We start from the raw sequence: 27,644 nt of genomic DNA on the forward strand, positions 1-27,644 counted from the left end.
CAGCCTTTGTCCGGAACAAGGCCCGGGCGTTGCGAACGTGGCTATGCCTGTCGGTGCGTCAATGCGACGTGCAGGAGCTTTGTCCGGGCGGGAGGCTGCACAGCCGTTGGCAAGCGTCATGCGGGCTGGAAGGCATGCGGAATGACAAATGGAGGCGTCGTCGGCGGGAGTCTGGAGTTGATGGGCTGTACGGGCTTTTGGGTGGTGGTTTCAGCGATGGGGCTGCCCAGGCCGTGGTGCTGAGTAGTGCAGCGCTCCCGACATCCGGCGCCGCAGCAGGCGGCGAGCGCTGCCCTTGGCTTACAGGCGGGCGGCGCAGGTACAGCGGGCGCGGCGGCATGGGGATGGGTGCGGGCGTCTGGGGATTTGATTTGCACATATGTAGCGGAATTGACGTGTCGCCTGGCATGGCGCTCATTAGCACTGGTTCGCGGTAAGGCTGATTGTGTCGCGCTGGCAGGCGCTGTCAAGCCCGACGGCGTGGGAGTCCTAGGAACGCGATCGCCAACTGCTGCATCGCGGCGCACAGACGAGCGCATCCGGGACCCTGGCGCCTCCCCGCCGCGCGCGCTGACGCCTTGGGCGCGCAGTCTCAGGTTATTACGCGCCTGGCAGCGCAGCGGAGCCGGCGTGCAATCTCGTTGTTCGCTGTGGTGGCGCGCTGCCACGAGGAAAGGCGCTTTGGGCCAGGGTCTCCCACGACGTCCTGACGTGCAAGCCATCATTCCAGCCCGACGCACCGCAGCCTGTCGCCCTCCTGCTTGCGAGCCGCCCTCTGCTCGCCTGCGCGCCCGCCCTCTGCTCGCCTCCCCAAGCATTCGCCTGCGCCTGACCAGCAAAGCACCGATCGCGACCAAGCTCCGGCCAGGGCGCGCTAAAGCGATTGCCTGCCTGTGACAACACCTGCCCGTACCAAAACCTGCCTGCTCCCCACCAAACAGCAGCCCTCGAGCAAACGCTCCCCGTCTCTCGCCGCGCCGCGCCGAGCAGCTCCAGACGTTCGAAATGGTCAAGGTGAGCCCCTCGGCCCAGCCCCAGCGCGCCCCGTGGCCCAGCCGGTGGACCCTGCCCGCAGAGTCCCGCGAACGCTGCGCTGACATGCCGCCGTCCTAGTTCCGGAGATCGCTCAAGAGCGACAAGGCCGACTCGAAACCACACCACATCTCCATCCCACCCAAGGATGCCATAGCCATCGTGCCGCCCAAGAAGGTGCGTCGTGCTGCCTAGCACCCCCGACCGCGCTGCTGCCCAGCGACGCAACGCCCCGCCCTCCGCGTCACCGCGCGCCCGCCGGCCAGCCTTACGAGCGTCCTTGTGCCCGCGCAGTCATATCGCCGAAATTGCCACTCTCGCTAACACACAGCGTTTGCGCAGGTTATTAAAGCCCTTTACGACTACAGTGCCCCCGACAGCGAACACTACCTCAGCTTCACCCAAGGCGACTTCCTGCACGTCGTCGGCCGCGAGAACGACCCCGACTGGTACGAGGCATGCAACCCGCTGCACGGCTCGCGAGGACTGGTACCTGTCAAGTACTTTGATACCGTCGGCAAGACTGTGCGAGACAGTGGCAGCTCCGTTTCCCACGCCGATCTCGCCAATCTACACAGCGCCGGCCACGACAGCGGCTACGCCGAGAAAACCTCCTCGGAGCACGACCTCTTTCCCAAGCCTGCGAGGATGAGCAAGTCGTCGATGAAGGGCGCCGCCGGCGGCACCGGTGCCATGGTCTACGGCGTCGTCATTTACGACTTCAAGGCCGAGCGCCCTGACGAGCTGGAGGCCAAGGAGGGCGAGGCTATCATCGTCATTGCCCAGTCGAACCCGGAGTGGTTTGTCGCCAAGCCAATCACCCGCCTGGGTGGCCCCGGCCTGATTCCTGTCTCCTTCATCGAGATCCGCGACATGTCCACCGGCAAGGCCGTTCCCGATCCCCACGAGGCCGTGCGCGCCGCCGGCGTGCCGCGGGTGGAGGAGTGGAAGAAGATGGCAGCCGAGTACAAGAACGGCAGTATTCCGCTGGGCAAGCTGGAGTCCAACTCGCAGCAGACGCTGCAGCAGGGCGTGGAGCGCATGAGCGTGCAGAGTCGGAACGGCCAGAACGGATACGCAACGGTAAGTCCGAACGAGTTTCCAGTCCACGCGAGCTTGAATAGTGATCAGCGCAAACAGTCCCACTCGCGCGCAGGAAGCGTTGCCGCCAACAACGGCGGCTACCGCCAGTCCAACCAGGCCGAAGCCCGATCGCTTGCGCCAATCAACGCAAGCGTGCCCCGGTACTGTTTCGCAAACGACATCTTCTGGTTCATCGTCGAGTGTCAGATGGAGGATGGGTCTTACTGGGAACTCTCTCGTCTCTACCAAGATTTCTACGACCTCCAGATCAAGCTCATCAACGCCTTCCCGCTCGAGGCCGGTCAGGTCGAGGGTGTCGAGAGAACTCTGCCTTACATGCCTGGACCGGTCACCTACGTCACGGACAATATTACCAACGGTCGCCGCGCGAATCTTGATGATTACATTGTAAATCTGCTAAAACTGGGGCCTCATATCACCCGCTCGGAGCTCGTCTGCGAATTCTTCAAGCCCAAGGAGAATGACTACGAAATCGACCCCAACATCAGCGCGGATGGATACAGGCTGTCTGGCGCGTCTCAGCAATCAACAGATCCGTCTGGTGGCGCTTCGAGACAGTCTTCCACGGGGAACCTGCAGCAAAGCCACCACTCGCACAGCCAATCGCAATCTAGCTATCACAACCACCAGCGCCAGGCCTCCAAGGCTAATTCTTTGCACCCGGTCCAGCAACATCCTGGAATGCAGCGGAACAACAGTGGCATGACGCAGGGGTCAGCATCATCTGCCGGCAACAGCACCGTCACCGGAACCGGTGTCGGCGCCCACAAAATCAAGGTCTGGTTTGAAGAGGACAACTGTGTCATTATCAGGATGCCGGCGTACTTCCGTTTTGGGGACTTGTACAAGAAGTTGCAAGAGCGACGCGCGCTGGAGAAGGGCGTGAGCCCGCAAGAGGTGGTTGATGAAGCGCTGCTGGTCGAGTACAGAGACGAGGCCGACGGCCAATATTACAGCATTGGAGACGACGAGCAACTAGAAGACGCGATTTCCCGAAGCCCCAAGCTTGTGTTGTGGGTCAGTGCCGCCCAGTAGCGTGGGAATCGAGGCTCTGCATACCAGGGTTAGAGTTTCCCTGCGTGCGCGGGCGCCGGAAGACCGGGGTCCAAGGGTCGCGCTTCTCCTGGGGAGACGTGCCGTGCCGGGAGAAAGAACAGACGACAGAATGGAGCAAGAGTAGGAGAAGAAATCTGGTAAGGAGCACATGCTACACCGGAAACGCTGGACTCCAATTGATTTGACAACGGACATACTAGGTGGGCTGCATATTTCCTTCTCTCTTCTATACCTCCTGATTAACGACGCACGACTGAAGATATCACTTTCTGTTTTGGTTTCCCCTCGCCTGTTTACTGCTTTTTATTGCATATTCACTTCAACGATGCTGGGTGGACAAGAAGCCTCTGCTTGGATAGGGCAACGAAGAAAAGAGGCTTCACATTTATGTTTCGGCTACGAACCGAAGTCAATTTTCCTCCATCCCTACCACCTTTGCCAGTATGGCGTTCCTTCCAGGCGTCCTGATTTTCTGCTTTTCCGGGATAAGAAACGGTTTTTTTTTTTTTTTTTTGCTTTTTTCGGTCTCTCGGTCCTTCTCAATTTCCTTTGCTGGTACATTCACGTTCTTTTGTCGCTCCTCGTTTCCTTGGTCATTTGACATGCGGTGCTCCCGTTTTCCTTTATCGTCGTCCGAGGCGTTTCGCGGCGTAATTCCCCCCCTGCAGCATGCCCAGTTTTTCATTGTTGACCTTATATTGCGTCTCCTTTCTTTTTTTGTGGCCTTGCCGACTCATGGTGAACGGATTTCCGTCGTGTACCCGCTGTGCTCTGTTCACGGGCGCAGAGAAAAAGGATCGGATTCTCTCTGCTTCAAATCATGCGGGAGTAAGAATGAGTATTGGAGGGATGTTGAAATGTATTGAGAGACGGCTAAGCCGAGCATTGAAGAGGCGCTAGGAAATCAGAGGAAATGTCAGTAGTCGCAGTGGTAATTGGTCATCACCTGCAAAATTCTTTTTTTTCTTCCACTTCTGCTTCACCTCTTCCTGATCAGAATGATGCATGTAAAGTGAGACAATGTGTATGGGCCATCTAAACACACCGGGTAAGATTTGATGTTCTGTATCAAACAAGATAGTCGAGACTCGAGAGTAGGTAGAGATACCTCAGCCGCTGATACGACCATTGAGCGTTCTGGCAAAGTGTCTCGGGCCTATTTTGCCTAGAACGGCATAGGACCGCGCTACATGTACATCAAACGCGCCACGGCGTAAGGAAGCGAGAGAAGGTGGAGAAAAGAAAACGCGCTGAGTCTAACGTCATCGACTAAGTTTCCAGAGTAGCACCTTTGATTCCTTTGGGCCGCAATCTAGACGTTCTAGATTACTGTCGTCTCTTCCCCGCTAGCCAGCACCATTGCGTAGGTGTAGAACTGGATGAGGGGAAAAGGGAGAGGAAGTCGCACATGGAAAATGACTCGTCCCCTGCAGTGGAACGCTAATTATATCTCCTCCTTCGCCTACTCCCGCGAATACGCCATGTAGAGCGGCGGACGCGTTCCTTAGAAACGTGCGAGGAATACACTCTGTAACCGGCCACGGAAGCACGAGGTTCACCAATCAAGATTTCCCGTCTTGTTTCATGTTTCGTATACAACAAGGGCAGGGGAGATCATAATGGGTTGCCGCTGATCGTGCAGCATCTCCGCTGCAGCCGCGTTGGCCAGGCTGATCGTCGACCGGATCAGACCAGGCCACCCGCCTGCTGTCGTCATCGCGAAGAAGAGTGTAAGGGCTAAGTGATCGTATGAACGGAAAGCTACATGTTGGACGAAGAATCAGAACCTGGAAACGGTGGCATTTATTCAAGGCCGGGAAAAAGTCAGTTAGATAGAGGCTTGGAGAACAGACCTCGTATCCAATCAAACGTCTGAATATGATAGTCCATCTCCCGCTTCCCTCTGAATGATGTTCTGGGCCCGACTATCCTTTACAGGCCTCCAATCCTTTCTCACATCTTTCCAGATCAACCGTCGCAAATTCGGCCCTTCCTGTCCATCATCCCTCACGGATGCGCCTTCCTCTCGCCTCGAGGCGCAACGTCGGTGCTCCATACGGCTTCCCCGAAACAGGCGTGTTTCAACGTGCCGCCACACCGCGTTTCGTTGATCGCCACGACCCACATCAGTTCGAGGCCTCAGGCACACAAATGGTTCCACACCCCGGTTCTAAGAACACCCAAAAAAGACGCATCAAGTCTTGATAATCGCTGGGCTCAATGAGGGCAAAAAGAACCGATTATTCCGTCGCCGGGAATCGAACCCGGGCCTTGCCGGCGCTTGATAGCGAGGTGTGCTCTGTATCTGAGAGCGGCAAATCCTAGCCCCTAGACCACAACGGAAGTCGTGGATCTACCCGATTTGATTCGAGTGTCTCTCTCAGTTTCTTGACTAAGCAAAAGCCGGGTTGAACAAGTTAGTAGTATCACAATGATGAATCAACAGCTACTCTGCCTCTACACTTGTGGACGCCGAATCCGCAGCCTTCCTAAAATCGAGATGAGGTGTTAATCGCATCTTATGTGTAAGTGATATGTTTACTGGATACTATGCACCACGCCTGCCCCTCTCGACCAGGACACTGAGGAGTCTCCCATCAGCAATTGCAACTACGCAACATATTTACAATCGATCTCTGAGTCTCCAAAGAGCTATCCGCTTCCTTGCTGTCCGATTCCTCATCTGTGAGACAGCGAGCCACTACTTCGGCGAAAATTTGCCCTGCCGTGTGTGACAACCTTGCCACCTCCTCCGTGTCGTATCCGAACTCTACAAGAGAGGGTAGAGACAGCATCTTCCCATCCCGTTCCGCGCTCCGTATCTGTTCATCGAGATCCGGATTACCGGAGTGCACATCCACAAGCCTCTTCCACAGACCAAGTTCCAACAAAACGCAGCCCAGCGAATACAAATCAAAGGGTTTTCTGAAGCATTGCCGATCCGCCCCTCTTGCCGAGGGATGTCTGTACAAGTCGGCCTGTAAGTCCATTAGCGGCTGGCGGGTCAACATCTGGCCATCTTCGGTGTCCGGCCGAGCGTTCTCGAACCCAACGAGGTACGCAGTTGTGCCCAGACAGTGCTCCAATGACACACCTGGATTCGTGATGAACAGTATGTTCTCCGAGCGGATGCCTTTATGTAGCCATCCCGCGGTGTGAAACTGAAGAACTGCTTCAGCCAAGCCCAAGGCGATGTCGAAACGACGGCTAAGCGAAGCCTGAGGCTGCTCGGAGATGATTTGATGTAGGGACTTCAGCTCGACGGGAACATTTCGTTTGATGACCGAAGATAGATCATACACCAGGGCAAAGCTATCGAGCTCCTTCCAGGAAACAAGACCCAGGCATGGAAGGACAGGGAAGACTCCGCCATCCATTTTCCCTAGAAGCACAGCGAGGGCCCTCATTTGAGGTTCCATGATGTCCCAGGTCTCTTCATCGGTGGCTCTCCATTCGATGAGGACCTCTTTGTCGCGGTATCTGCCCAGTTCGATACCACAGCACTCCAGTCGCGAGGCAGGAAGCAAAGGCTTGAGCTTCTTCGCACTGAGAAGTTTGAGCTTCAAACCCATCTTGACTAGCATTGCCGCATCGAGAGTGTGGTTTTCGTTGTTCTTGCCCACGATGGCCATGATCTGCTTTAGCTCTGCGGCTGCTGCTATCTGTCGATCGTTGAATGAGTGCTTTGGGCAGAGCAGCTGCTGGATTGACTCGAGTTCAGCTGAGTTTGTTGACCTGGAGACAAGGTCCCTCAGTAAGGCTTCGGTGGCGAGCTGCAGCCGCTTCTGGTCGGCCGTGTCCAGGAGGTTATGCAGGCGGTTGTTAATCTCCTCTATTTCATCAACAATGCGAAGAGCTTGGCTTTTCCCGACGGTGGCCCACTTCAGCCTTTTGAGCGTCCCGTTTTGCGATTGTATGATTTTGCTGCTGGGCTGGGTGATGTCCGGTTTGATTCGTTGAAGCAACTTCTCAAATGTACTCTCGTTTGAGGCCTCGTCCTCCATGTCGCTGACACTGATGAGTTCCTCTGGAACGCGCAGCTTGTACTTTTTCTCCAGAGCTTCCGCAGAAGTCATTAGCGCTTTCTGTTGATTTAACAGTGCAACGACAAGGTTCCAATTGAGCTTTTCCTGCGGAGAGCTGGTCTGAATGCCGGTTCGCTCTCCCCACTCCCGCAATCGATGTCGCTCCCAGACTAGTTTTGAGCGCACCGAGTCGCCATCATTGCCAATGTGCTGAGCCGTGTAGACGAATTTGTATGCCTCGAGGCATCCTTCAAACGCTTCGAAGGCCAAGGAAATGAAACCGGCAATGGCGGCGGCTCCCTCAACACCCGAAGCCATGCCTGTCCTCTGCCCGAACTGTCACTGATGGTAGAGACTGGAGAAATGTGCAGTTGGATATCAGGAAGGCTGTCGTCGTCGGGTCGGCTAGTCCGAGGTGCACACAAGGCTGATATGGTGACAGCTGAGGTGCGGGGTTTGTGCAGCTGATGTTTGCGCCCCCAAGGCATGGGCGGGTCGTATGACGTACATAAGCAACTCGGCATACTCTTCTCAGCCTCATGCAGGCGCCTCGCGGAAAACTTGAAAGTGCGGCCTCATTGAGTCCGCTTGTTCGCGGTCGCGATCCCCATCTCGACCTCATTCGTTCGAGTTGGCACTCATCATGAGTTTCTTCCATCTCTTTCTTCCTGGGAAATCCGGCGGGAGAGAACCGGCACGGGCACCTATTCCGGTGGACCAGGCTGAAGCAGCGTTGGAGAATTTGTGCCAGCCCCCTTTCACTTCTGAGAAGTTCCAGAGGATCGAAGGTCTTCTCGTCCAACTCGACATCTTCCGAGACACCAGCTTTCCAGACCCCAGGAACTGGCAGTGCAGGCCGCGGACATACACAGTGCTACGAAGCATCGCTGGCGGGAACCACTGGGAGTATTTGGATCGATTTGTGGATGGCAACTACTTTGATATCCACCTCCCGTTCGATAACCGTACCCTGCCGGGATTCCTCAACAGTGACAGGCTGAGAGACGATTTCCTTAGCTTCCAGCATCATGTTCTGAGCCCAGAAGCACGTTCGCTCGAGATTGAAGGAGGAGAGCACCAACTTATTCCGGGAAGCGCTGATGCACATTTTTGGCCACTCAAAGTGCTCGGACAAGGCGGATTTGGGTAAGCAGAATGCTACTTTTCAGGTCTCTGAGCTGACTGGCATGGACTAATGCATAGCCAGGTTGATGAGGTGAAAAGCAAGCTCAGCTTCAACACCTTCGCACGAAAACGAGTTCCGCGGCGGAGAGATTCGGCGATAAACCTCAGACGACAGAATGATTTCATCAAGGAGGTACAAATCCTCAAGAAGCTCTCCCATCGCCATTTGGTGAACTATGTTGGGTCATATACGGATAACAGCTTCATCGCCTACCTAATGCAGCCTGTCGCGAAGTGGGATCTTCTTGAATTCCTCACTTTCCTCGGCGACCCTCGCAATGATCAGAAAAGAAGGCAGGTCCAGCCCTTCTTTGGCTGCCTTGCGAGCGCCATTGATTACCTTCATGACCGAAGCATCAAGCACACGGACATCACTACACGTAATGTTCTGGTTACTTCGCAGGGTGAAGTCTGCCTCAGTGACTTTGGCACCGCAACCGATTTTTCTCAGACAGGCAGAAGCACGACGAACGACCTGAAACCTTTCACCAAGGACTACATTGCTCCAGAGATTTTTCGATGGAACAGGAGGAACACAGCAAGTGACATGTGGTCGTTGGGCGTCGTATTCCTTGAAATCACCACAGTCTTGCTTGGGAACGACCTCTCAAGTCTTCGGATGTTCATGGAAAAACACGCTAAGAACAAAGAACACCCGCAGGCAATTTGGGCAAATCTACCAACAGCCTTGGACTGGCTGGCAAAGATAATGTCCACCCGCGTTGATTCCGCCAACGAGGCCATCACATGGGTAAAGAGCCTTCTACAGGACGACCCAAAGAATAGACTGACTGTGAAAAACTTGATGGTGGAGATCCAGCAGACGCCGTCGTTCCGGCAATTCTGCTGTCTACACTGCTGGCCCGAGTTTGAAGCTAGAGCGTTTGATTTTGAAACGCCCTTGAATCCTGAAGGGTTCAACGAGACGATGAAGCATGCTACTGCTGCCGAAGTATCAGCACGGGCCGCCGCTCTTTTTGAGCCTGAGCTTCCTCCAGTTCCGATAGATGCCAGATGCTCACAATCAATCGAGAACTGGATTAACAACTCGACCAGTGCCACAGTTGATGCGCACGACATTCCCTTGTCTACGTGGGAAGGCGTATACAGAACGGCGCACCGGCGACCCTCTCTGGAATCACTCCCCGAAAGTATGGATGAGTCCGAAGCTTCATTCGCCACCGCTCCGCCAATGAACACCGGCTGCAAATATACGAAAGAGCCAACGCCGAATCCAATGCCTGAACATTCCCCAAACGAAGACCTTGGAGTTGATTCTGGGCTTGGATATCTCATTGAAGATGATCGAAGTTCAGACGAAGAGGACACTACCACGAAGGAGAAAATAAACGTTGCTCAAGGATTCATCGTCGAAGAAGACTCTTCAAGCTCGGAGGGAAGCTGTTGCGAAGTGAACCTAACATTGGAACCCTCACGTAGCTCCTCTTCACTTGAGATGATTCAATTGCGGCCACTCGTGCAAACCCCCGGTACAGACCCTGCCGGTCCTCATCTCTCGAGGTTCAGCAAGCATGAACCTTGGGATTTGCAGATGGATGACTCCGATGACTATGAAGAGGAGGAACATTCGGATGGATGGGTAATCGGTGCTTTTGAAAGCAGCAATCGCAAGGGCCTGGACATGGACACTGGCAAGCAGTTCGTGCTTTATCGACCAGACATTGATCAGGAAGGGCCAAAGCAAGAAGCCATTCCGGACGCCCCACACGACCATTCTGCAGAATCACCCACGGAACCAGGCCATGGATGTCAGAGTATCGCCGATGCTTCGAAACCCCGAGGACCTTGGACATCTGACGAGCGTGGAAGTGAGAAGTTCGCGGACAGAACCTTACCATCTCCACCTCCACTACCGCCTTCCACAATAAAGTATCGAAGGAGTTCTCCGTCTATCACCAGCAGAATTTCGGATGCGATCTTCTCAGGAGATGAGTCAGGTGGCTCAGAGACGTTGGTGACAATCCCAAGTCATGAGCAGGAACCAAAGAAATCTCGTGGTATCAGAAAAGAGGTCAGATGGGTTGATTCATTAGTTCAAGAGATCCCAAGAGCTTTTGAAGAAGATGATGAAGCCCCAGCCGACCAAAAGAAGAATTATCATGGTACAAACAAGCAAGCTACGGTAGAGAACGTCGAGGATGTTACCGAGATCGAGTTGAAACAACACCAACGGGAGCAGACCCCGAGCGATACGAAAAAAGGGGGTGATCCAAGGGCACTTGACAATCCTCCATCGTTGCTCCCGAGTTCGCCCAAGTCAACCAAAACGAACAGCAAACCACCCAGAAAGGGAAAGAAACATGCCTCACAGCCTTCGAAGACTAAAGACACATCGAAAGAAGCCACACAGCAACCAGAACGAACGAAGAGAGTCCCCAAGCCGGCCGAATCACCGACACTCTTCATGGAAGAGGCGCGAAAAGCCGGCCAGCAAGCCAAGAGTATTGCAACCAGCCAAATGACTTCGCGCACCAAGCAAGCTCTGGCGGGTTACAACATCAACCGGTGGGTAGACCACACCAACAGGCTGCTCGAACGTTACTGCTCCCGCGGCTCCGCCGGCGCCGTCCGCGTGCTCCTCCAACAAAAGTGCAACCCAGGCACGAAGGCGAAACCGCGGTGCGGGCCGCTCCTCAACGCCATCCGCGGTGCTAGTGCCCGGCACAGCAAGGTGGTGCGGCTCCTGCTCGAGTACAACGTGGATGTGCACGTCACTGCGCGGGGCGACTACAACAAGACGCCACTGCATCTGGCCATCGAGAACAAGCCCAAAGACGGCTACGTCAACATGGTGCACGACATGGTGTTTGCGGGCGTCAACCCCAACATCAAAGACCGCAACGGCGAGTGCGCGCTCGAGAAGATTTTCAAGGCCGGCGGCGGAGGCGCTGGAGGCTCTGCCGCGCAACCATCGCCGTCGACCGGCCGTGGGCTCGAGAAATACCGGCTCGACGCGCTGGCGCTGCTGCTGCTGTCCGAATACAACGACGGCGCCGGGACTAGAGTCAACATCCGCATCCCGGCGACGCGCGACACGCCGCTGCACCTGGCGGTGCGGCGGCGCAGCCCCATGGCGGCGGCGATGCTGCTGCACAAGGGCGCCGACGTCAACGCCGCCAACGCGTCGGGCATGACGCCGCTGCTGTCGGCGGCGCTGATGTGGAGGTCGGGCGGCGCGTCGCGCGCGGGCTCGGCGTCGGGGCTGGCGGCCGACGACGAGCAGATGCTGGATTTGCTGACGAGTCAGCCGGGCATCAAGCTCGATGAGTGGGCCGGGACGCAGAGGCGCACGGCGCTGCATCTGGCTGTCGTGGCGGGCGTGTCGCTGGCGGTGGAGATTTTGTTGGAGAAGGGCGCGGATCCGAGGAGGCGGGATGCGGATGGGAGGGATGCGATGGCGTTGGTGGCGGAGGGGAGGGAGAAGGAGACGGGCGATGATGAAGTCATACGGGGGCTGCTTGATGATGCGCTTAGAGAGTAGCTGTATGTCGTGAGCAGAAGATGTGGTGAAGTGTCTTGGCCTGCGTCCCGGGCGTATAACTGATCACTGTGGTGTAATGAGCATTTGGGCTTGATTCTGGTTACCGTGTATGCGGGGACCGAATCCCTTTCATGACTTTACCTGTCCAAGCTCTTCAGCCTCTTATGCCTCAAACTGGATTCGCCGCACACGAGATGCGCTCCTGCGACCACGAGTTTCCAGTTCTGAGTCTAGACTCCAGCTTTGGGCTTCATGGCGTTGGACATCTGACGGAGCATTCGAAACTCGGTTGGAGAACACCAAGGTAAAGCTGCATGTGACGGAAAGCAAGATAAGGTTCATCGAGATCTGGCTTGCTGAGGGCATGCGGGGCAGGATTGTTGCGGTAGATATTGCGGATTGATTCTCCCACATGGAGCTTTCGGTTACTGAGGCGATTGTTGCAAACATGGCGTCGTACTGGAACCAGTGCAATGGCAATTGAAGTTTGTTGCCATGTCCAATGGTCAGGGTCCAACGAGGCTATGTTGGTGTCACGGCATTGGGAGGATGAAGATGCAGGAGGCAAGGGCGACGCGCATGGGCGCGAAGCGAGCCTGACGCGGGGCGCGTGACTGCCTGATGAGGTGCAATCACCGAGCGAACGGCGTCATCGGGGCCCCCGGCCAGCCAGCTCCGTATCAGCTATCAGCTCGCGCCCAGCTCCCAGGCACCGCTCTCTGCATCCAACATCCACCATGAAGTCTGCCGCCATTATCTCATCCCTCGCTGCCGCCGCCTCCGCGCTGTCCATCCTGCGCGACGGCCAGGCCCCGCTCAAGCAGCCTAGCATCGACCTGTCCGACGAAGCCGCCGAGCCCGCCGAGTTCCTGATCGAGCTCGCCCCCGGTGACACGCGCTGGATCTCCGAGGACGAGAAGTGGGCGCTGCGCAGGGTGCGTCAGCCCTTTGTATATCCAGCCGCGTGCCTTCGCTAACAGCCGCCCAGCAAGGAATCAACTTCTTCGACATCACCGACACCCAAGACCTTGGCTCCATCACAAAGACCGCCGCGACCGTCAAGTTCCCGCCCACCACCGCCTACAATGACACGGTCAAGCCGCTGCTCAAGCAGTTGGAAAAGAAGAACATGCGAAAGCATTTGGAAAAGTTCACGTCGTTCCACACGCGCTACTACCGCTCGCACTATGGGGCCGAGTCGTCAGCCTGGCTCCTGTCTCAGGTGAACCAGACTCTGGCTGACGCCGGCGCACTCGATCATGGTGCGACGGTGAAGCCGTTTGAGCACCCGTGGGGTCAGAGCAGCATCATTGCTACCATTCCTGGAAAGAGCAACAAGACCGTCGTGATTGGCGCTCATCAGGACAGCATCAACCTGTTCCTGCCGTCCATCCTGGCGGCGCCTGGCGCAGACGACGGTAGGCAACCTTGATCCCGTAGGCAACCGTGTGCTAATCGTGTGTGAAGATGGTTCCGGTACCGTGACTATCCTCGAGGCTCTGAGGGTACTCCTTACCTCTGACGACATTGTCGCGGGCAAGGGTGAGAACACGGTCGAGTTCCACTGGTACTCGGCTGAGGAGGGCGGCCTCCTGGGATCACAAGCAATTTTCCAGTCGTATGAGAAGAACAGCCGGAATGTGAAGGCGATGCTGCAACAGGACATGACCGGCTACGTGCAGAAGACGCTGGACGCAGGCGAGCCCGAGTCGGTTGGCGTCATCACTGACTTCGTCGACCCTGGCCTCACCGAGTTTATCAAGGAGGTCATCACCACCTACTGCGACATTCCCTACGTCCTGACCAAGTGCGGATACGCCTGCTCGGATCACGCAAGTGCTAGCAAGGCTGGCTATCCGTCCGCTTTCGTTATCGAGAGTGATTTCAAGTACTCGGATTCGAAGATTCACACCACTGAAGACAAGATCGAGTATCTGAACTTCGACCACATGCTTCAGCATGCGAAGTTGACTCTTGGTTTGGCATACGAGCTGGCTTTTGCCAAGTTCGATTAAATCAGGTCATTGATCAACCACATGGCCTATGTCATGCGCACTTTTTTTTTTTCCGTCTGTCATCTTTATTAATAGGTGCAGAGGCATGAAGAGGAGACAGATCCGTCAGGGACACAACTAGTTTTGAAAGGGAATAGACACGTTAAAACATTCCGAGATGCATTTTGATCGTACAAGGCTGAGATGAAGCCTTCTCTGGATTTAGCTGCCATTCAGGATCCATCGATTATGCCTTGCCTACTTGCCTTTTTTTTTTTTTTTTTGCATTTGGAGCGTCTGTACGTGTCGTTTCAAACACGATGGGTGGCTGTGTCAGTGACGATGGGGCATAACTGACAGCCTTGGCCCCATCATTAACGCAAGGAACGTGACACCGCTCGCGGCCGTATCACGCTTTCCCAGCTGGAAGTACTACCTACGATGTTGCCTGTCGCCCCCTTTCCCTCATCAGCAGATGAGAAGCTCAGCATATAAACTCCTGTCTCTTTTCATCCATCGGCAATCCACACAACTATCACTCCAGTCTCGTCATTGCAGCGGATCGTCCTCTCACCAACATCACCACCACGACCAAACGAGCGCCAACCAAAATGAAGCCCTCCACCAACACCATCCTCACCTTCCTTTTCACCCTCCTCACCGCCAACCCCTCGGGTGTCTCTGCCCAAGACCAATGCATCTCCTCGGCTCAGGCCTTAATTCCATCCTGCGCGCAGTCCTGCGTTGTATCCGCCAAATCCGCCATCGGCTGCACCGTCGAATCGGATTTTGCGTGCGCCTGTCGCCAACCGGAACGCATGACCAAAGGGAACCTCGCCCTCACGGGTTGCATCCTCAAGGCGTGCGGCGGGCGGAACGCGCCGAGGAGTGAGATTTCTGAGGGGGTGAAGGAGGTGTGTGGGTGCGCTACTGCAGTCGCGAATGCTGCGAAGATTGTGGGGGAGGATGTGACGTTGGCGACTCCGGTGAGGGTTGAGGCTGCTGCTACTACTACTTGGGTTGCTGGTAGCGCTGCGGTGACTGGGAGCTCTTTTACGGCTTGATCATCTGGAGGAGGCTGATTCGTCTTTGGAGGCTGCGGTAATAATGCAGTGACTTAGTGTAGATGAATTTACCTTTTTCTAGTGCAACACGGAAAACTGGTTGACTCGTCCGTGGCTTCGCATACCCCGCACTGCCCACCCGGATATATTGCTGTGAGCGCATGACCGAACCGGCTACCAGTAACGAAGCGGCTATCGCTTTTGTGGGTTGAGACATGGACAATGCGTTGAACCAGCTCTTCCTGTCTCGTCTCATCTGATGGATTCGGCCCATGTGATGGGATCAGGAGAGCGCGGGCGAATGTGGCTCGCAGGGTTTCTTGGTGTTGCAGGTCAGCCCTGCGACGATCTCCCGCAAGCTCGTTGGATTGGCGTGTCCCCACCAACGTGCAGCTCCCGAGGCTGCACATTCTCCACCACTCAACCCGCGAACTCAGCCCCCCCGCTCTCGACCGGCCTCTCCGCCCTCCAACCAGCGCCTTCCCTGGTCCGCTCACCGGGCAGATGCGACATGTAAAGCCACCCGGCCGCCCCCCGCTCCTACCACACTGCTCTCCCACAGCTCTGTCCGCAGCATGCTGTCCGGTCTCCCCTTTCGCGCATCCCTGCGCTCTCGCCAACCCCGGCCTGAGCCTGCTGATACGCCCACGGCTCGCCGGACCCAGAGCCTCAGCCCGCTTGCCCTCGCCGCCTTCGACCCGAACCATCCGGCCGTCGAGCCCGACGACCCGGATACAAGCTTGCTCAATGCCCAGCTCCATGTCCTCACCACCGTCTTCCCAGACGTCCAGCCCGAGGTCTTTCGCGAGATGCTGAACAGCTTCTCCGAGGAGAGCCGCGTCGAGGTCGTCACCGAAGCCATGCTCAGGCAGCCCGACCGCTGGGTGCGCGGCCGCCATCGTGCCGAGCCGCTCGACCAGGACCCCACCGCCGCCGCACCGCTCGCCCGCCGCACATCGGACCAAGACGCCCGGCTGCCCATGGAGGAGAGATTTCGGAGCGAGTCGTACAAACTGGCGGTCCGGGGAGCTTTGTATCAAGAGTTCAAGGGCCTGAGTCACTCGGCCATCCGCGCCGTGCTGGCCGAGTGCAACTATTCCTACACTCAAGCTCGCCCGACCCTACTAGAGCTCGTTTCCAAGTCGTGGATGTTCTCAGTCACCAGCTTCTTCACCCGCCGGAAGCCGCCGTCTGCCCAGGATCACCCGCTCGTTGTCTGGCATAATCCGGACCCGAGGACTGGTGGGGCTCTTGTGCCGCGGCTGGTGCTGACCAAGAGCGCGGAGCTGAACAAGGAGTTGTACGACTCACTTATCGCCCCACTGCTGGCCAAGCAGAATGAGGAGAGAATGGCCCAGGATCGAGCTCTTGCCGAGCAGCTCAACGAGGAACAAGCCGAGGCTGCCGACGAAATTTACGACTGCGAGTGCTGCTTCACCCCCGGCGCTTTTGAGCAAATGTCGTCGTGCGACCAGAACAACCACTGGATATGCTTCCGCTGCATTCGTTTCTCTATGAACGAGGCGTTGTTCGGACAGGGCTGGGCTCGCAGTGTGGACACGGACAAGCTGACGCTGAACTGCATCGCTCCTGTGTCCCACGGCCAATGCCATGGATGTCTCCCACAACACTCCGTCCAGCGCGCTCTCGCCGAAGAACGTGATGGCGAGACCACTTTCCGCAGGTTCGAAGAGCGGGTCGTGTCGGACTCGCTGCGCAAGACCGGCCTTCCTCTGATCAGATGTCCCTTTTGCGCCTACGCCGAGGTGGACGATGTCACGCCGCCGCTCCTCTCCTGGAGGCCGTGCTCCAGCCGCCTCCTCGGCCTCTGGTTCCTCTCCGTCGGGCCCTACTTGTACATCAAGCCCATCCACCTCCTCTCCCAGTTCCTCTCCCTCTTCCCCTTCTTCGTCCTCCTCAACTACCTCCTCAACTTCTTCCTCCTACCCACGCCCTTCCGCATCGACCCGCTCTCCCCGCTCCGCGCCTCATACCAGCGCGTCGCCCGCCGCCGCCGCGGCCTCCGCTTCACGTGCGCAGCGCCAGCGTGCGGGCGGGCGTCGTGCCTCGAGTGCCACAAGGCGTGGCGCGACCCGCACGTGTGCCACGAGTCGGCGCTGGCGTCGCTGCGGACGCACGTGGAGAACGCGGTGTCCAACGCGGTCAAGCGCACGTGCCCGCGGTGCAACATGTCGTTCCTCAAGAGCGGCGGCTGCAACAAGCTCGTCTGCCCGTGCGGCTACACCATGTGCTACGTCTGCCGCCGCCGCGTCACGGCCGAGGAAGGCTACAACCATTTCTGCAACCACTTCCGCCTCACCAACCCGGGCGTCAACAACCCGTGCGACCGCTGCGACAAGTGCTCGCTCTACGCCGACGAGGACGTCGAGGCCGTCGTGCGCCGCGCCGCCGTGCAGGCCGAGCGCGAGTGGAAGTTGAAGAAGATGCAGAAGCAGCGGCAGGCTGACGGAGTGGGCGGCGGCGGCGACGACGCCGCGGCCGTTGCGGGCTTGAGCGTGCAGCAGGCGGCGCTGCTGGGGCACCGCGCGAATGGGCAGAGGCGGCAGCAGGAGATTGTCAGCGTGGGCGGGGCCAATGAGTGGGAGCAGTGGCTGGACTGGGTGACGGATTTTGTTATGCCGTAGGAGAGGAGGAGGAGAGAGAGAAAGAGAGAGGGAGACTCCCTACAGCCTTTTTACTGCTTTTTCCCTTTCAGCGCTCGGATGGGAAAATTGCCCGCGCTGTCGTCTGATTGCCCAGGCGCTCGACGCCCACTGTGAGACGTGGCGGAAGACGAAGCCGCGGCTGCTGGTTTCTTGTTACTTGGTTTTCCCCACCTCCCTTTTGTGAGGGATTGGGAAAGGCGCTTCGTATTTGGGAGGTGTTGCTATGGGTTTTATAGCCGGTGCGCCTAGGATAGGGTGTTCTTTTTATGCATAGCGTTGGCGCTTGATCTTATCGTTGTTATATTTCCCTATTGTTTTATGACGTTGATTCGACGTCGACGGCGTTTCAAGAGAGAGGAGAGGAATACTAGATAGACTAAGGCGATGGATTACGAGGGCTTGACTCGCTGCTCCTATATATATTATTTCTTTTACTACACTTTAAAGTAAACGACCATCTAATAGCTACGACGTGTAATGCAGATAAGAGATTAAATCAATGCATTTGAGTCTGTTCGTGTGTGACGTGGATACTGAAAGGCGGATTGTCTTGCAACGTCGTGTCGTGTGGACGTTCGTGTAGGCATGCTTTTGGATGAGGGAGATGTCGCCGGGTAGATTCCATGCCACCACGGCTGTCCGGGCGGGACATTTTCGGGCCGGACGAGATGATTGCATCGCGCCATCGTGTGGCCGAACCTCACCTCACTTCTAAAGTGTAATTGGCATTGAGAAGAGCCCGATATCCGTCGACGTCGCTTCAGTCACTGTGGTGCAATACAGTCGCTTCCTCGCACACGTGTTTGGCCCACGCTACAAGTGATACCCGTCTCGTGTCTCAGCCATCTACCGGAACGTTCGGATACCCCCAGACACTGCTTGTTCCGCCCCCTGACCGCCTCGTTCCTGCTCGGTCCGATCAGTGCAGCGTTCTTTGTCTATCATATGTACAGCAGTAGCTCATAATGTCCAGTATGGACCAACACAACGACGCCGTCAAGGCCATTGCTTCCCAGGTCGAGGATTTCTACAAGCGAAAGGAGCCTTTCCGTATCTACCATGGCTCCACGAATAGTACCAGAATCGTCCAGTTTGACAGAAAAAAGATGGTCGACATGAGCAGTTTCAACCACGTCCTGGAAGTCGACCGGCACCGCCAGGTCGCCCTTGTGCAGCCCAACGTGCCCATGGACGCTCTGGCCGAGGAGACGTTGAAGTATGGCCTCATCCCTCCCGTTGTCATGGAGTTCCCCGGCATCACCACTGGCGGCGGCTTCTCTGGTGTAGCTGGCGAGAGCTCTTCGTGGAGATGGGGCTTCTTCGATCGCATCGTCAATTGGTGTCATGTCATCCTTCCCACCGGGGAAATCGCCAAGGCATCGCCCACCGAGAATGAGGATCTCTTCTATGGCGCCCCGGGTACCTACGGCACTCTTTGCGTGACGACGCTGTTTGAAATCCAGCTCATCCCCGCCCAGAAGTTCGTCGAGCTGGAGTACGTAACCGTGGACAGCGTGCCGTCTGCCGTCCAAACCCTGCAGCGCGCCATGGCCGAGGAAAAGCACGAGTACATCGACGGCATCATGTTCTCGCTCAAGCGCGGCACCATCATGCTCGGCAAGATGACCGACGGCCCCTCGTCCCCTTCGATCAAGCCCCAGCGCTTCTCCCGCGCGTGGGACCAGTGGTTCTACCTCCACGCCGACGCCGTCACCAAGCCGGGGAAACCGAACCACGTCGAAGCGGTGCCGCTCGCCGACTACCTCTTCCGCTACGACCGCGGCGCCTTCTGGACCGGCCGCTACGCCTTCAGGCGCTTCCACACGCCCTTCGACCGCCTCTCCCGCCTGGTGCTCGACCGCCTCATGCACACCCGCCGCATGTACGCCGCCCTCAACGCCAGCGGCTTCACCCAGCAGTACATCATCCAGGACCTCGCCCTGCCCTTCGACGCCGCCGAGGCCTTCATCGGCTGGGTCGACCGGGCGGTCAGGAACTACCCGCTGTGGCTCTGCCCGCTGCGCGTCGAGAACGCGGCGGCGGTGCCCCTGCGCGCCAGGATCGGCGGGAAGATCATCGTCAATGCGGAGGGGTCGGGGCCCGCGGCGGCGGCGGCGTCGTCGTCGTCGCCGGCGGACTCGGGCGCGGAATCGGGCGGCGGCGGCGGCGCTGCTGCGGAAGGCGGCGACGGTCCGCAGTTTCTGCTGAACGTCGGCGTCTGGGGGCCCGGCCCGCGCAAGGCGGAGCCGTTCGTCCGGCTGAACCGCGAGCTGGAGGCCGAGGTGAGGCGGCTGGGCGGGTTCAAGTGGCTGTACGCCAACGCGTACTACACCGAGGACGAGTTCTGGCAGATCTACGACAAGGGCTGGTACGATGGGTTGAGGAAGAAGTACAGGGCTGAGACGCTGCCGAGCGTCTACGACAAGGTCAAGGCGAAGGAGGAGAGGGTGCCGATCAGTGGGCTGAGGGGGATCAAGACGGCCATGTTTGGAGGGACGAGCGGGAAGCATCTATTTGGGAAATAAAGCTGCCGGTTACTCGTGGGGGATCTTCGGGAGTGAGTTACTGACACCGAACTTCTGCCACGAAAGAGCGGGGGCCGCCGTAAAAAAGCAGTGGAAATGCGACGGCCATGGTCCAGATGCTCGTCGCAATGGGAGAGAAACGAGCTGGAAAAGGGCAAAAAGGAAAGCTCACTTTACGCCGTTTATGATCTAGCCGTAGCGATCCGGCGACCATCCGTCTTTTCAACAGATGGGCAGCTGAAAAACCTTCTCCCAGTGTGCAGTTACCCGATTAGGAAATTGGGCAACGCCTGGCGACCACATATGACCCCCGCAGTGTACTCAAACGAGTTTTCAGTTCAGTCTGACCACAGTGGATTTTGATAGTAAAAGTTTCGCGGATCTAACATATTAATTGACCCCCCGCGCCACCTCCGCCACGCATCTCCCGAATGCTTACTCACTCCCATCTCATATTCCCCGTCACCAGCCTCATGTGCCAATGTTTCCACCTCACCCCGACCGTCCTGAGCGCCTTTGCCCACGATCCGCGTCACTCAACGCCTCACTTTGGCGCACTGATTGTCTGCGCTCTACCAGTGACACTCACCCCAACTTCCGCACCAGCAGCATCTTTCCTGACCACGCTGCCTTGGCTTATGGCTACGCACTACTGCAACCTCTCGCCTGTCATCTCTGTCGGCCTTTGCGCGTCAACGGCCAACGCGTCAACGACCAACGCGTCAATAGCCAACGCGTCGAGCAAACTCTCCACGAGCTCCACGACATAAGCTCACTTCGCCTCGAACACTTCCACCCACCATTGTCGCCATCGCTGCCGCCGTTACATCTGCCTTCCTCCTCGCCTCTACACCCTTCGTCGCCACGTCTGCCTTCACTCCCGCCGACCGCCAGACGGCGACTTGGGTAAGAAAAGCATCTACACCACGCGTGAGACGTAGCTGACCCGACAAATCTTTAGACTTATCGAGATGCCGTCCTTCATTCTGCCAGCGCTATTGGATGACCGGCCCTGGCTATGAGTCACCTCAAATAGAGCTGGTCTCATCCGTGTGATGCCTCTCAACAACCTCATTCTATGTCGCGACACGGGGTGACGGCAAAGACATCGCGACCTCACATGAGCGCCTCACGGACCGCGCGCGCGCGCAATCCCATCCTCTCTACCTCGCTGCTCAGCGGCCCCGGCAGCCTCCTCGAACCTCCCGAGCCTCCACAAAGGAGCCGATCTCTCCCGACGAGCCTCGCGTGGCAAAACTCTTGGTTGAATAAACGAGTAGTAAGCTTGGGTGGCGGAATCTGGATATACTTGTGCCGTGGCATGCTGTTGCCTTCTAGGGCCAAGAAGAAAGCATGTACGGGAGACTCTTGGACACAGAGGTCCTTCGGGTAGGCATGACGCCTGGCGATGCTGGCAACGACATCCCACCAGCTGTACAAGAAGGGCTCGACGGGCCGCAGACCCAATGTCGTCCTACATGCAGCTTGCACACTGCGTCACAGCAGATCCAAGATCAGCAGTGAGGCATCGCTTCTCGATCAATGCTGTCACCATTCAACACCGAGCTCCGTCGAAGCAGATACCACGGCGGGCGCCACTGGGAAGATTACTTAAAGCGGCTGGTGCAACTCGAAGACGATGCACCGCAAGCCGACGAAGCTGTCAAGTTTGGTGAGAGCCCAAATGGCTGTCAGCAGGGACACCATCGTATAGTCCGACCGCTCAATGGGCTTGGATATACTCCATGGAAAGTCTTACGTCTCCGAAGGTGACGTGCAATGTTGAGGATGGCTTTGCGAACAGGTGCAGAGCCAATCTGAGCATGCATAGCTATTTTTTTTGGATTCCAACGCGTCCGGACCTCTGTCGAAGAGACAATGTTCTTCAATAATCAAGCGAAGCATGAAGGCGAGTTGGCTGCTCTTGCAACCTTCCTGGTTCCGTTTTCGGCCGTGGCTGGAATGTTTCTCTTGTCTAGAAACTTCGCAGGCGGGGGATTGCTGTTCTTCATTTTGTTGGGTGGTTGCGATTTTGCGTTGTGCATTATCGTGTTCTTTGTTCGTGCTCTTTCAATCAAAGGCCGGGTTGCGGGAACGGTCCAACTTGCAGCGGTTGTCAATAAATGACAGCAAACAATCCAATTTAGCAGAAGCCTAATAATGAGATTGGAATCATGAAATTCACGCTCTGCCCTTGCTGCAAATAGCTACAGAATTTTGTGAAAACCGATGCATGATAGTCTCAGCAAAAGCTCCTACGGAAGATCGACACGCAATGGCCCCATTCGAGTCTCCAGAACAGTATTCCCCCACACACTTTGGCTACAAGAGATTTTATGAGGACGTCAGAATACTCTACAGGTCCCTCACCGAGACACATACGCTCAAGATGGAGGATTTGGAGAATTTCATCGACCTCATCGAATACGACAAGCGGTTGTACCGGCTCGCGCTTGTGGAATGCCCTGTTCTCCGCTTACCGCAAAGTCACGGCTGGCCGCATCCCAACCCGTACAAAGCGTGGCTGATGAGGAAGTTTTTTGACCGGCGCCCTTTGCCAAAACCCGTCATCCCACCACCGCCATATTCCAGTGTCACTGAGGCAGAAAGGCTTAGGGCGCGACAGCGTGTTCTAAGAGAGTATATGGGCATCCGCTCGCACGAGAGGAGGCCTTTCGAAACGGGCGAGAAAACGAACATTCTTCGTTATGCTACTTACCTCGTTGGTGAGTGAGGCGCAAGTGACTGCAGCGAGCGAGACTTGACATTTGCACGCAGGTCTTCCGGATCACGGACATGGTGCAGACCAGGCCTTTTACTATGGCGATTCGGGGAAAGCCTGTATAAAGTATGTCGACAGAAATGGGGTGAGTCTTCGAGACCCGGACTTCCGATTATACAAGCGTAGATGAGCTGGTGGTTGCATGGGCGAGCGGACAGGTTCTGCGCTCTTACGCAGTGAAGGAAGGGCTTGCCTAAATTGTACGTGGCTCACCTCTAGATAGCGCTGTACACAGAATCGTGTTTGGTTTGTGGTGATAATTCATGGGTTAATCTGTGGTGATTGTTGAACAGTGATTTTGGCAGCGACGACCAACAAATCCACCCATATTAGGCTTAGCGTAGAAATATGTCCAGCTGATCTGGATGCCTTCACTACCGCCCCTCGTCCCATATAAACCCCTCTTCCCTCCAGCTTTCAGTCTTTTCTTCTCTTCTTCTTTACAGCTCCTCCCTCTCTGCTTTTTCCTGCAGGATGCTCCCTTCGGGGTCCCCTGTGGGATGTCAAAGCGTTTGGGCGGGTAACAAAGACATGGGGGCTTTGGCAAGCAACGACCCATGTTGGGGTTTCTCTTGGTGCACGAGAGTTTTTTCCCCGGGAGAGCAATGAGGGAAGGTCCCGAGTTCTCCTTTCGTTGAATGCCTGGACTTGATCCGGTCTTCGAGGAAGGGAGCTTTGATGTTGTTTTGCGACTCGAAGTGAAGTGAAGCTGCTGGAACCGCACGGCAGCTGCTCATCGCACCTGCTGCCTCACACCTGCCCCACGCGCAGAGGGCATCTCCATCGTCTTCTCCAACACAACAGCAAGCGACCGATGGATGCCACACCCGCGCAACCTCCCCGCGCCGAAAACAAAACCCTCCATCATTAGCGTAACCCTCCCAAAGACTACAACCCCGGGCACCAACCATGTCCTCCCGCTCCACCACCACCCCAACGACCGGCTCCGCTCCGGCTCCCGTCCCCTTCGCCAGCAGCATCCAGTATCCCCTCACACTCGACGGCACGCGCCTCTACCTCCGCGACGTGCAAGCCCTCGTCGTCTACCTCTGGCCGCCCCTCCCACCCGCCCACACCGCCGGCCCGACCATCATGCGCTTCATCCATCTCATCACCACCGGCACCGGCACCGCCGAACCCTCTCCTCCCCCCTTCAAGGACGACGACGACGACAACAACAACAACAACACCGCCACCTCCACCCCCCTAACCACCGGCACCGCCCGCCTCGCCCGCCGCCCCCGCGACCGCTTCTACGTCCTCGCCCTCGGCCACTTCCCCACGCTCCGCCGGCTCCTCCTCGGCGCCAGCATCGAATCGTCCGGCCGCAACGCGAACCCCGCCCCCGCCGCCGACGGACCTGCAGGAGAAGCTGCTGCGCATCTTCCAGCGGTACCGGCTCGAGATGGGCGGGTACAAGCACACGCCGCTGGTCATGGACATGCTGGAACGGGGACACGAGTCGGCGGAGCAGCTGAAGAAGAAGAGGGAGGAGGTGACGGATTGGCTGGTGGCGGCGATTGAGGTGTTGGAGTGGTATGCGGGCCGGGGTGGGGAATGGGAAGAGGGAGAGGGAGAGGGAGGGGGAGGGGGAGAGGCTGGCGGCGGCGCAGGCGGCGGCCGGGCTAGGGGGACGTGGGCGGAGGTGCGTGAGGCGGCGGCGGAGTTTAGTGGTGAGTTCTTTGCTTTTTTTGCTTTCTTTCTTTCTTTCTTTCTTTCTCATGCGTTGGGGAGAGACCGACGTCCCTTTTTTTTTTTTTTTTTTTTGCTGACATGGGGGGACGATTTCTTGTTCTGACAGGGTTGAAGGACGGTGCACGTGGTACGACCCGGGCGATGATTGTTATTGAAAGATTCCTGAGGGTTGACTTCGAGGATGGCACTGAGCTTTAACTAGAACCGGAACCTGCCTGCCACGGGGAGCCCGGTTGGAAAGATCACGGATGTGTGTGTAGGGGGTTCATTCAAATGTCAATAAGGGAGTTTGAGTAGCACATGGCCTGGAAGTGCTCGTGGAAAGGCGTTTTGCAGGATTGGAAGAAAGAAAAGGAAACGGAGACGGGAAAGAGAGGCTGCTTGAGGCTCTTCAGGCAAACTGAACCAAGGAATCGCCGTAGGTCAATTTCTTTCTGCATGCACTGTGGTGATGTGCAGAACTCACCGGACGCTTGGACCCTGAACACCACGGCTGTTTGAACCGGACTAGTAACTGATCGGGTTGATCTTGTCATTTTGAAGTAGAAGAGAGACTTGTCGCTGGAAAGTGGTCCCAGAAAAGAAACAGATAGAGTTGAGGAGGATGATCACGTGAAGACGGCACTGACGTGTCCAAACTGACTCAAGCACCTCGTTAGACGCGTCTCCGGCCGCACGCGTTTTCCATCTCCAGTTCCCCCAGAACACTCCTACTTTGTGCAGCGGCATCTGTCTGACCTGCGTCATCTGGCGTTGCGTTCGATTGAGCCAATTGATCTCCGTCTCGTTTGCGCCTGCCCTTCTCGCATCCGACTGCCCTTCTCCGCTGCAACCGCGTACGTATTCCAACGGCTGCAGCTGCAGGGTCCATCATCGACGTGACGAGATTACACGACAATGAAGGCTCCGGCAGGGATCCGCCGCTCAGCCAGATACGGTAACCAGTCCACCACCTGAGCCACAACACCACTGAGCCCTCACCCTTTGCACCCCAACACACAGGCTACCTCCGCTCCCCGCGCCACATCCCCCGCCACCGCCTGTACCCGGGCCACCCGCTGTACGGCGCAGACTGGAACGAGGAGCAGCACCATGGCAAGAGCAAGGGATCGAGCAACGGCGACGGCGACGGCGACTGGAAGTCCAAGCTCCTCGAAACGACCATCACGACGCTCGGCTCCGTCGCCATCCTGGGCGGCGTCGGCTTCGCCTACCAGCGCTACTACAAAGCGCAGGTCCTCTCCAAGATGGAAAACGCCTTCGACGCGGGCTTCTCGTCGCTGGAGCTCGCCTCGCTCGTGCGCCACTCCAACGGCCGCGGCCGCGACGGCGGCGACCGCGACGGCGGCGCCAACGCCAACGCCAACGCCAACGCCATCAACGGCGACGACGACGACAAGCTGCTGCAGCCCCCCGAAGCCGCGTGGTGGATCCAGCGCGACGAGCAGCGCATGCTGGACGACATCCTGGCGGGGCGGGCGCGGGGCCACTACTACCTGCTGACGGGCGAAAAAGGCACGGGCAAGACGTCGATGCTGCTGGAAGGGATGCGCAAGGCGGGCGGCGAGGGCGTGGCGCTGCTCGAGGCGCACGGCGACCCGGAGATCTTCCGCGTGCGGCTGGGCAAGGCGCTGGACTTTGAGTTCCACGAGGACTACATCGGCAGCCTGTTCTCGTTCCGCGGCCCGCGCGACACGACGGCGCTGCTGGACATTGAGCGCGCGCTCGACAAGCTGGAGAAGGTGGCGCTGCGCCGGCACGGGCGCGGCGTCGAGCGCCCGCTGGTGCTGGTCGTCAACGGCGTGCATCTGCTGCGGGACGACGAGGATGGCAGGGATTTGCTCGAGTTGGTGCAGCAGAGGGCGGAGCTGTGGAGCGCGAGCGGGCTGGTCACGCTGGTGTTGAGCAGCGATGATTATTGGATCTCGGAGAGGCTGATCCAGCAGGCGACGCGGATGCAGGTGCTGAACATCCCGGATGTGCCGAGGGAGGTGGCGGTCGATGCGCTCAAGCGGTTCCGGTTCAGGTCCAAGGACGAGGAGGTTGCGCCGTCGGTGCTGCACGAGGTCTACAGCAGGGTTGGCGGGAGGCTGCGGTTCTTGAACCAGGTGGCGAGGGCGGATAACATGCTGGAGATGTGCGAGGCCATCAACCGGAAAGAGAAGATTTGGCTGTTGAACCAGTGCTGGATCCTCGGGTAAGGAGCATGATGGCAGAGCAGGAACTTGGCACGTTGAGAGACTGATACGGTTGTGCAGGGAGGAGATGGACGACGATGTCATGGACCAGCAGAAGTTTTGCGTAGGTTTGGTCGTTCCGCTTTCAGAAAGCAAAGGTTGCTGACTCTGTCTGTTTGCAGGCCGCTGCCATGGTTCTCGCGTCGGCTTTGGTGGACCTGGAAGACGGCAAGGCCGACTCGACAAGGCTGCCGCAGGTGGAGGTGCACAAGGCGCGCGAAATCATGACCCGCGCCGACTTCCTGCAGCAACTGGACCACATCAACATTGTTGCCATCGACTCCAACGCCATGGTCCGGGCGGACTCGGTCCCCATGCAAAACGCCTTTCGCGAGATTTGCAGAGAGCCTGGATTCAAGGAGCACCTGCAAAGGACTGTAGATCGCATCGGCGCCATCGAGAGTCTGGGGAGAACGCGAGAGCTGGTGCTCAAGGACTTGGTGGGCGATGGGGAGTATCAGCTAGCCGTCCGGAACGCCAAGGGATACGACCTTGAGACAGTCACGATGAAGGTGAAGCCCCCACCTGAGGATTCGTAGTGCAGCAGAAAATCGTTGAAGATAAGTCAAATATGTCTTTATACATCGATGTCATGTGTTTTCTTTTTCTCTGTTGATGATCATCATCAGCCTTACTACACGCAGTAGCAAAATCCCCGCCGGGGATCTGTTCTAGCCCGACTACGTCAACACTTATTGCTGCGGAGCTAAGCGCAACTCCTGCTAAATCGTGTGCTGTAAAGGCATAGAGCTTTGGTTCGCACATGTCGCATGTTTG

At 57.3% G+C, this 27,644-nt stretch overlaps 10 protein-coding genes across 10 annotated transcripts; 9 read left to right on the forward strand and 1 right to left on the reverse strand.

Annotated features, from left to right (window-relative positions):
• Nucleotides 1-1,005: 1,005 nt before the first annotated feature.
• Nucleotides 1,006-3,171, forward strand: BKCO1_7000196 (protein kinase activator bem1; the record flags this gene model as incomplete). Its single annotated transcript, XM_020278647.1, has 4 exons — nt 1,006-1,014; nt 1,114-1,209; nt 1,375-2,115; nt 2,173-3,171. 4 exons carry the CDS (start codon nt 1,006-1,008, stop codon nt 3,169-3,171), a joined length of 1,845 nt encoding a protein of 614 aa, XP_020133515.1.
• A 2,618-nt stretch (nt 3,172-5,789) lies between these two features.
• On the reverse strand, nt 5,790-7,535 carry BKCO1_7000197 (het-s domain protein; the record flags this gene model as incomplete). Its single annotated transcript, XM_020278648.1, has 1 exon — nt 5,790-7,535. One exon carries the CDS (start codon nt 7,533-7,535, stop codon nt 5,790-5,792), a length of 1,746 nt encoding a protein of 581 aa, XP_020133516.1.
• A 325-nt stretch (nt 7,536-7,860) lies between these two features.
• Nucleotides 7,861-11,904, forward strand: BKCO1_7000198 (serine threonine protein kinase; the record flags this gene model as incomplete). The annotated part of the gene is made up of 2 exons (XM_020278649.1): nt 7,861-8,363; nt 8,421-11,904. The coding sequence occupies 2 exons, from the start codon at nt 7,861-7,863 to the stop codon at nt 11,902-11,904; spliced, it is 3,987 nt and encodes a 1,328-aa protein (XP_020133514.1).
• A 737-nt stretch (nt 11,905-12,641) lies between these two features.
• BKCO1_7000199 (zn-dependent exopeptidase) lies at nt 12,642-13,919 on the forward strand (the record flags this gene model as incomplete). The annotated part of the gene is made up of 3 exons (XM_020278650.1): nt 12,642-12,839; nt 12,893-13,322; nt 13,372-13,919. The coding sequence occupies 3 exons, from the start codon at nt 12,642-12,644 to the stop codon at nt 13,917-13,919; spliced, it is 1,176 nt and encodes a 391-aa protein (XP_020133539.1).
• A 590-nt stretch (nt 13,920-14,509) lies between these two features.
• Nucleotides 14,510-14,962, forward strand: BKCO1_7000200 (cfem domain-containing protein; the record flags this gene model as incomplete). The annotated part of the gene is made up of 1 exon (XM_020278653.1): nt 14,510-14,962. One exon carries the CDS (start codon nt 14,510-14,512, stop codon nt 14,960-14,962), a length of 453 nt encoding a protein of 150 aa, XP_020133655.1.
• Nucleotides 14,963-15,537: 575 nt separating this feature from the next.
• BKCO1_7000201 (ring finger protein) lies at nt 15,538-17,607 on the forward strand (the record flags this gene model as incomplete). The annotated part of the gene is made up of 1 exon (XM_020278654.1): nt 15,538-17,607. One exon carries the CDS (start codon nt 15,538-15,540, stop codon nt 17,605-17,607), a length of 2,070 nt encoding a protein of 689 aa, XP_020133656.1.
• Nucleotides 17,608-18,602: 995 nt separating this feature from the next.
• BKCO1_7000202 (fad-binding domain-containing protein) lies at nt 18,603-20,153 on the forward strand (the record flags this gene model as incomplete). Its single annotated transcript, XM_020278655.1, has 1 exon — nt 18,603-20,153. One exon carries the CDS (start codon nt 18,603-18,605, stop codon nt 20,151-20,153), a length of 1,551 nt encoding a protein of 516 aa, XP_020133654.1.
• Nucleotides 20,154-22,428: 2,275 nt separating this feature from the next.
• Nucleotides 22,429-23,065, forward strand: BKCO1_7000203 (uncharacterized protein; the record flags this gene model as incomplete). Its single annotated transcript, XM_020278656.1, has 2 exons — nt 22,429-22,879; nt 22,932-23,065. The coding sequence occupies 2 exons, from the start codon at nt 22,429-22,431 to the stop codon at nt 23,063-23,065; spliced, it is 585 nt and encodes a 194-aa protein (XP_020133660.1).
• A 779-nt stretch (nt 23,066-23,844) lies between these two features.
• Nucleotides 23,845-24,459, forward strand: BKCO1_7000204 (uncharacterized protein; the record flags this gene model as incomplete). Its single annotated transcript, XM_020278657.1, has 1 exon — nt 23,845-24,459. The coding sequence occupies one exon, from the start codon at nt 23,845-23,847 to the stop codon at nt 24,457-24,459; it is 615 nt and encodes a 204-aa protein (XP_020133659.1).
• Nucleotides 24,460-25,527: 1,068 nt separating this feature from the next.
• On the forward strand, nt 25,528-27,406 carry BKCO1_7000205 (atpase domain prokaryote protein; the record flags this gene model as incomplete). The annotated part of the gene is made up of 4 exons (XM_020278658.1): nt 25,528-25,567; nt 25,633-26,827; nt 26,889-26,931; nt 26,990-27,406. The coding sequence occupies 4 exons, from the start codon at nt 25,528-25,530 to the stop codon at nt 27,404-27,406; spliced, it is 1,695 nt and encodes a 564-aa protein (XP_020133661.1).
• Between the last annotated feature and the right edge of the window lie 238 nt (nt 27,407-27,644).

Source organism: Diplodia corticola, assembly GCF_001883845.1.
Source record: "Diplodia corticola strain CBS 112549 chromosome Unknown scaffold7, whole genome shotgun sequence".
Taxonomy (NCBI): Eukaryota; Fungi; Ascomycota; class Dothideomycetes; order Botryosphaeriales; family Botryosphaeriaceae; genus Diplodia; species Diplodia corticola.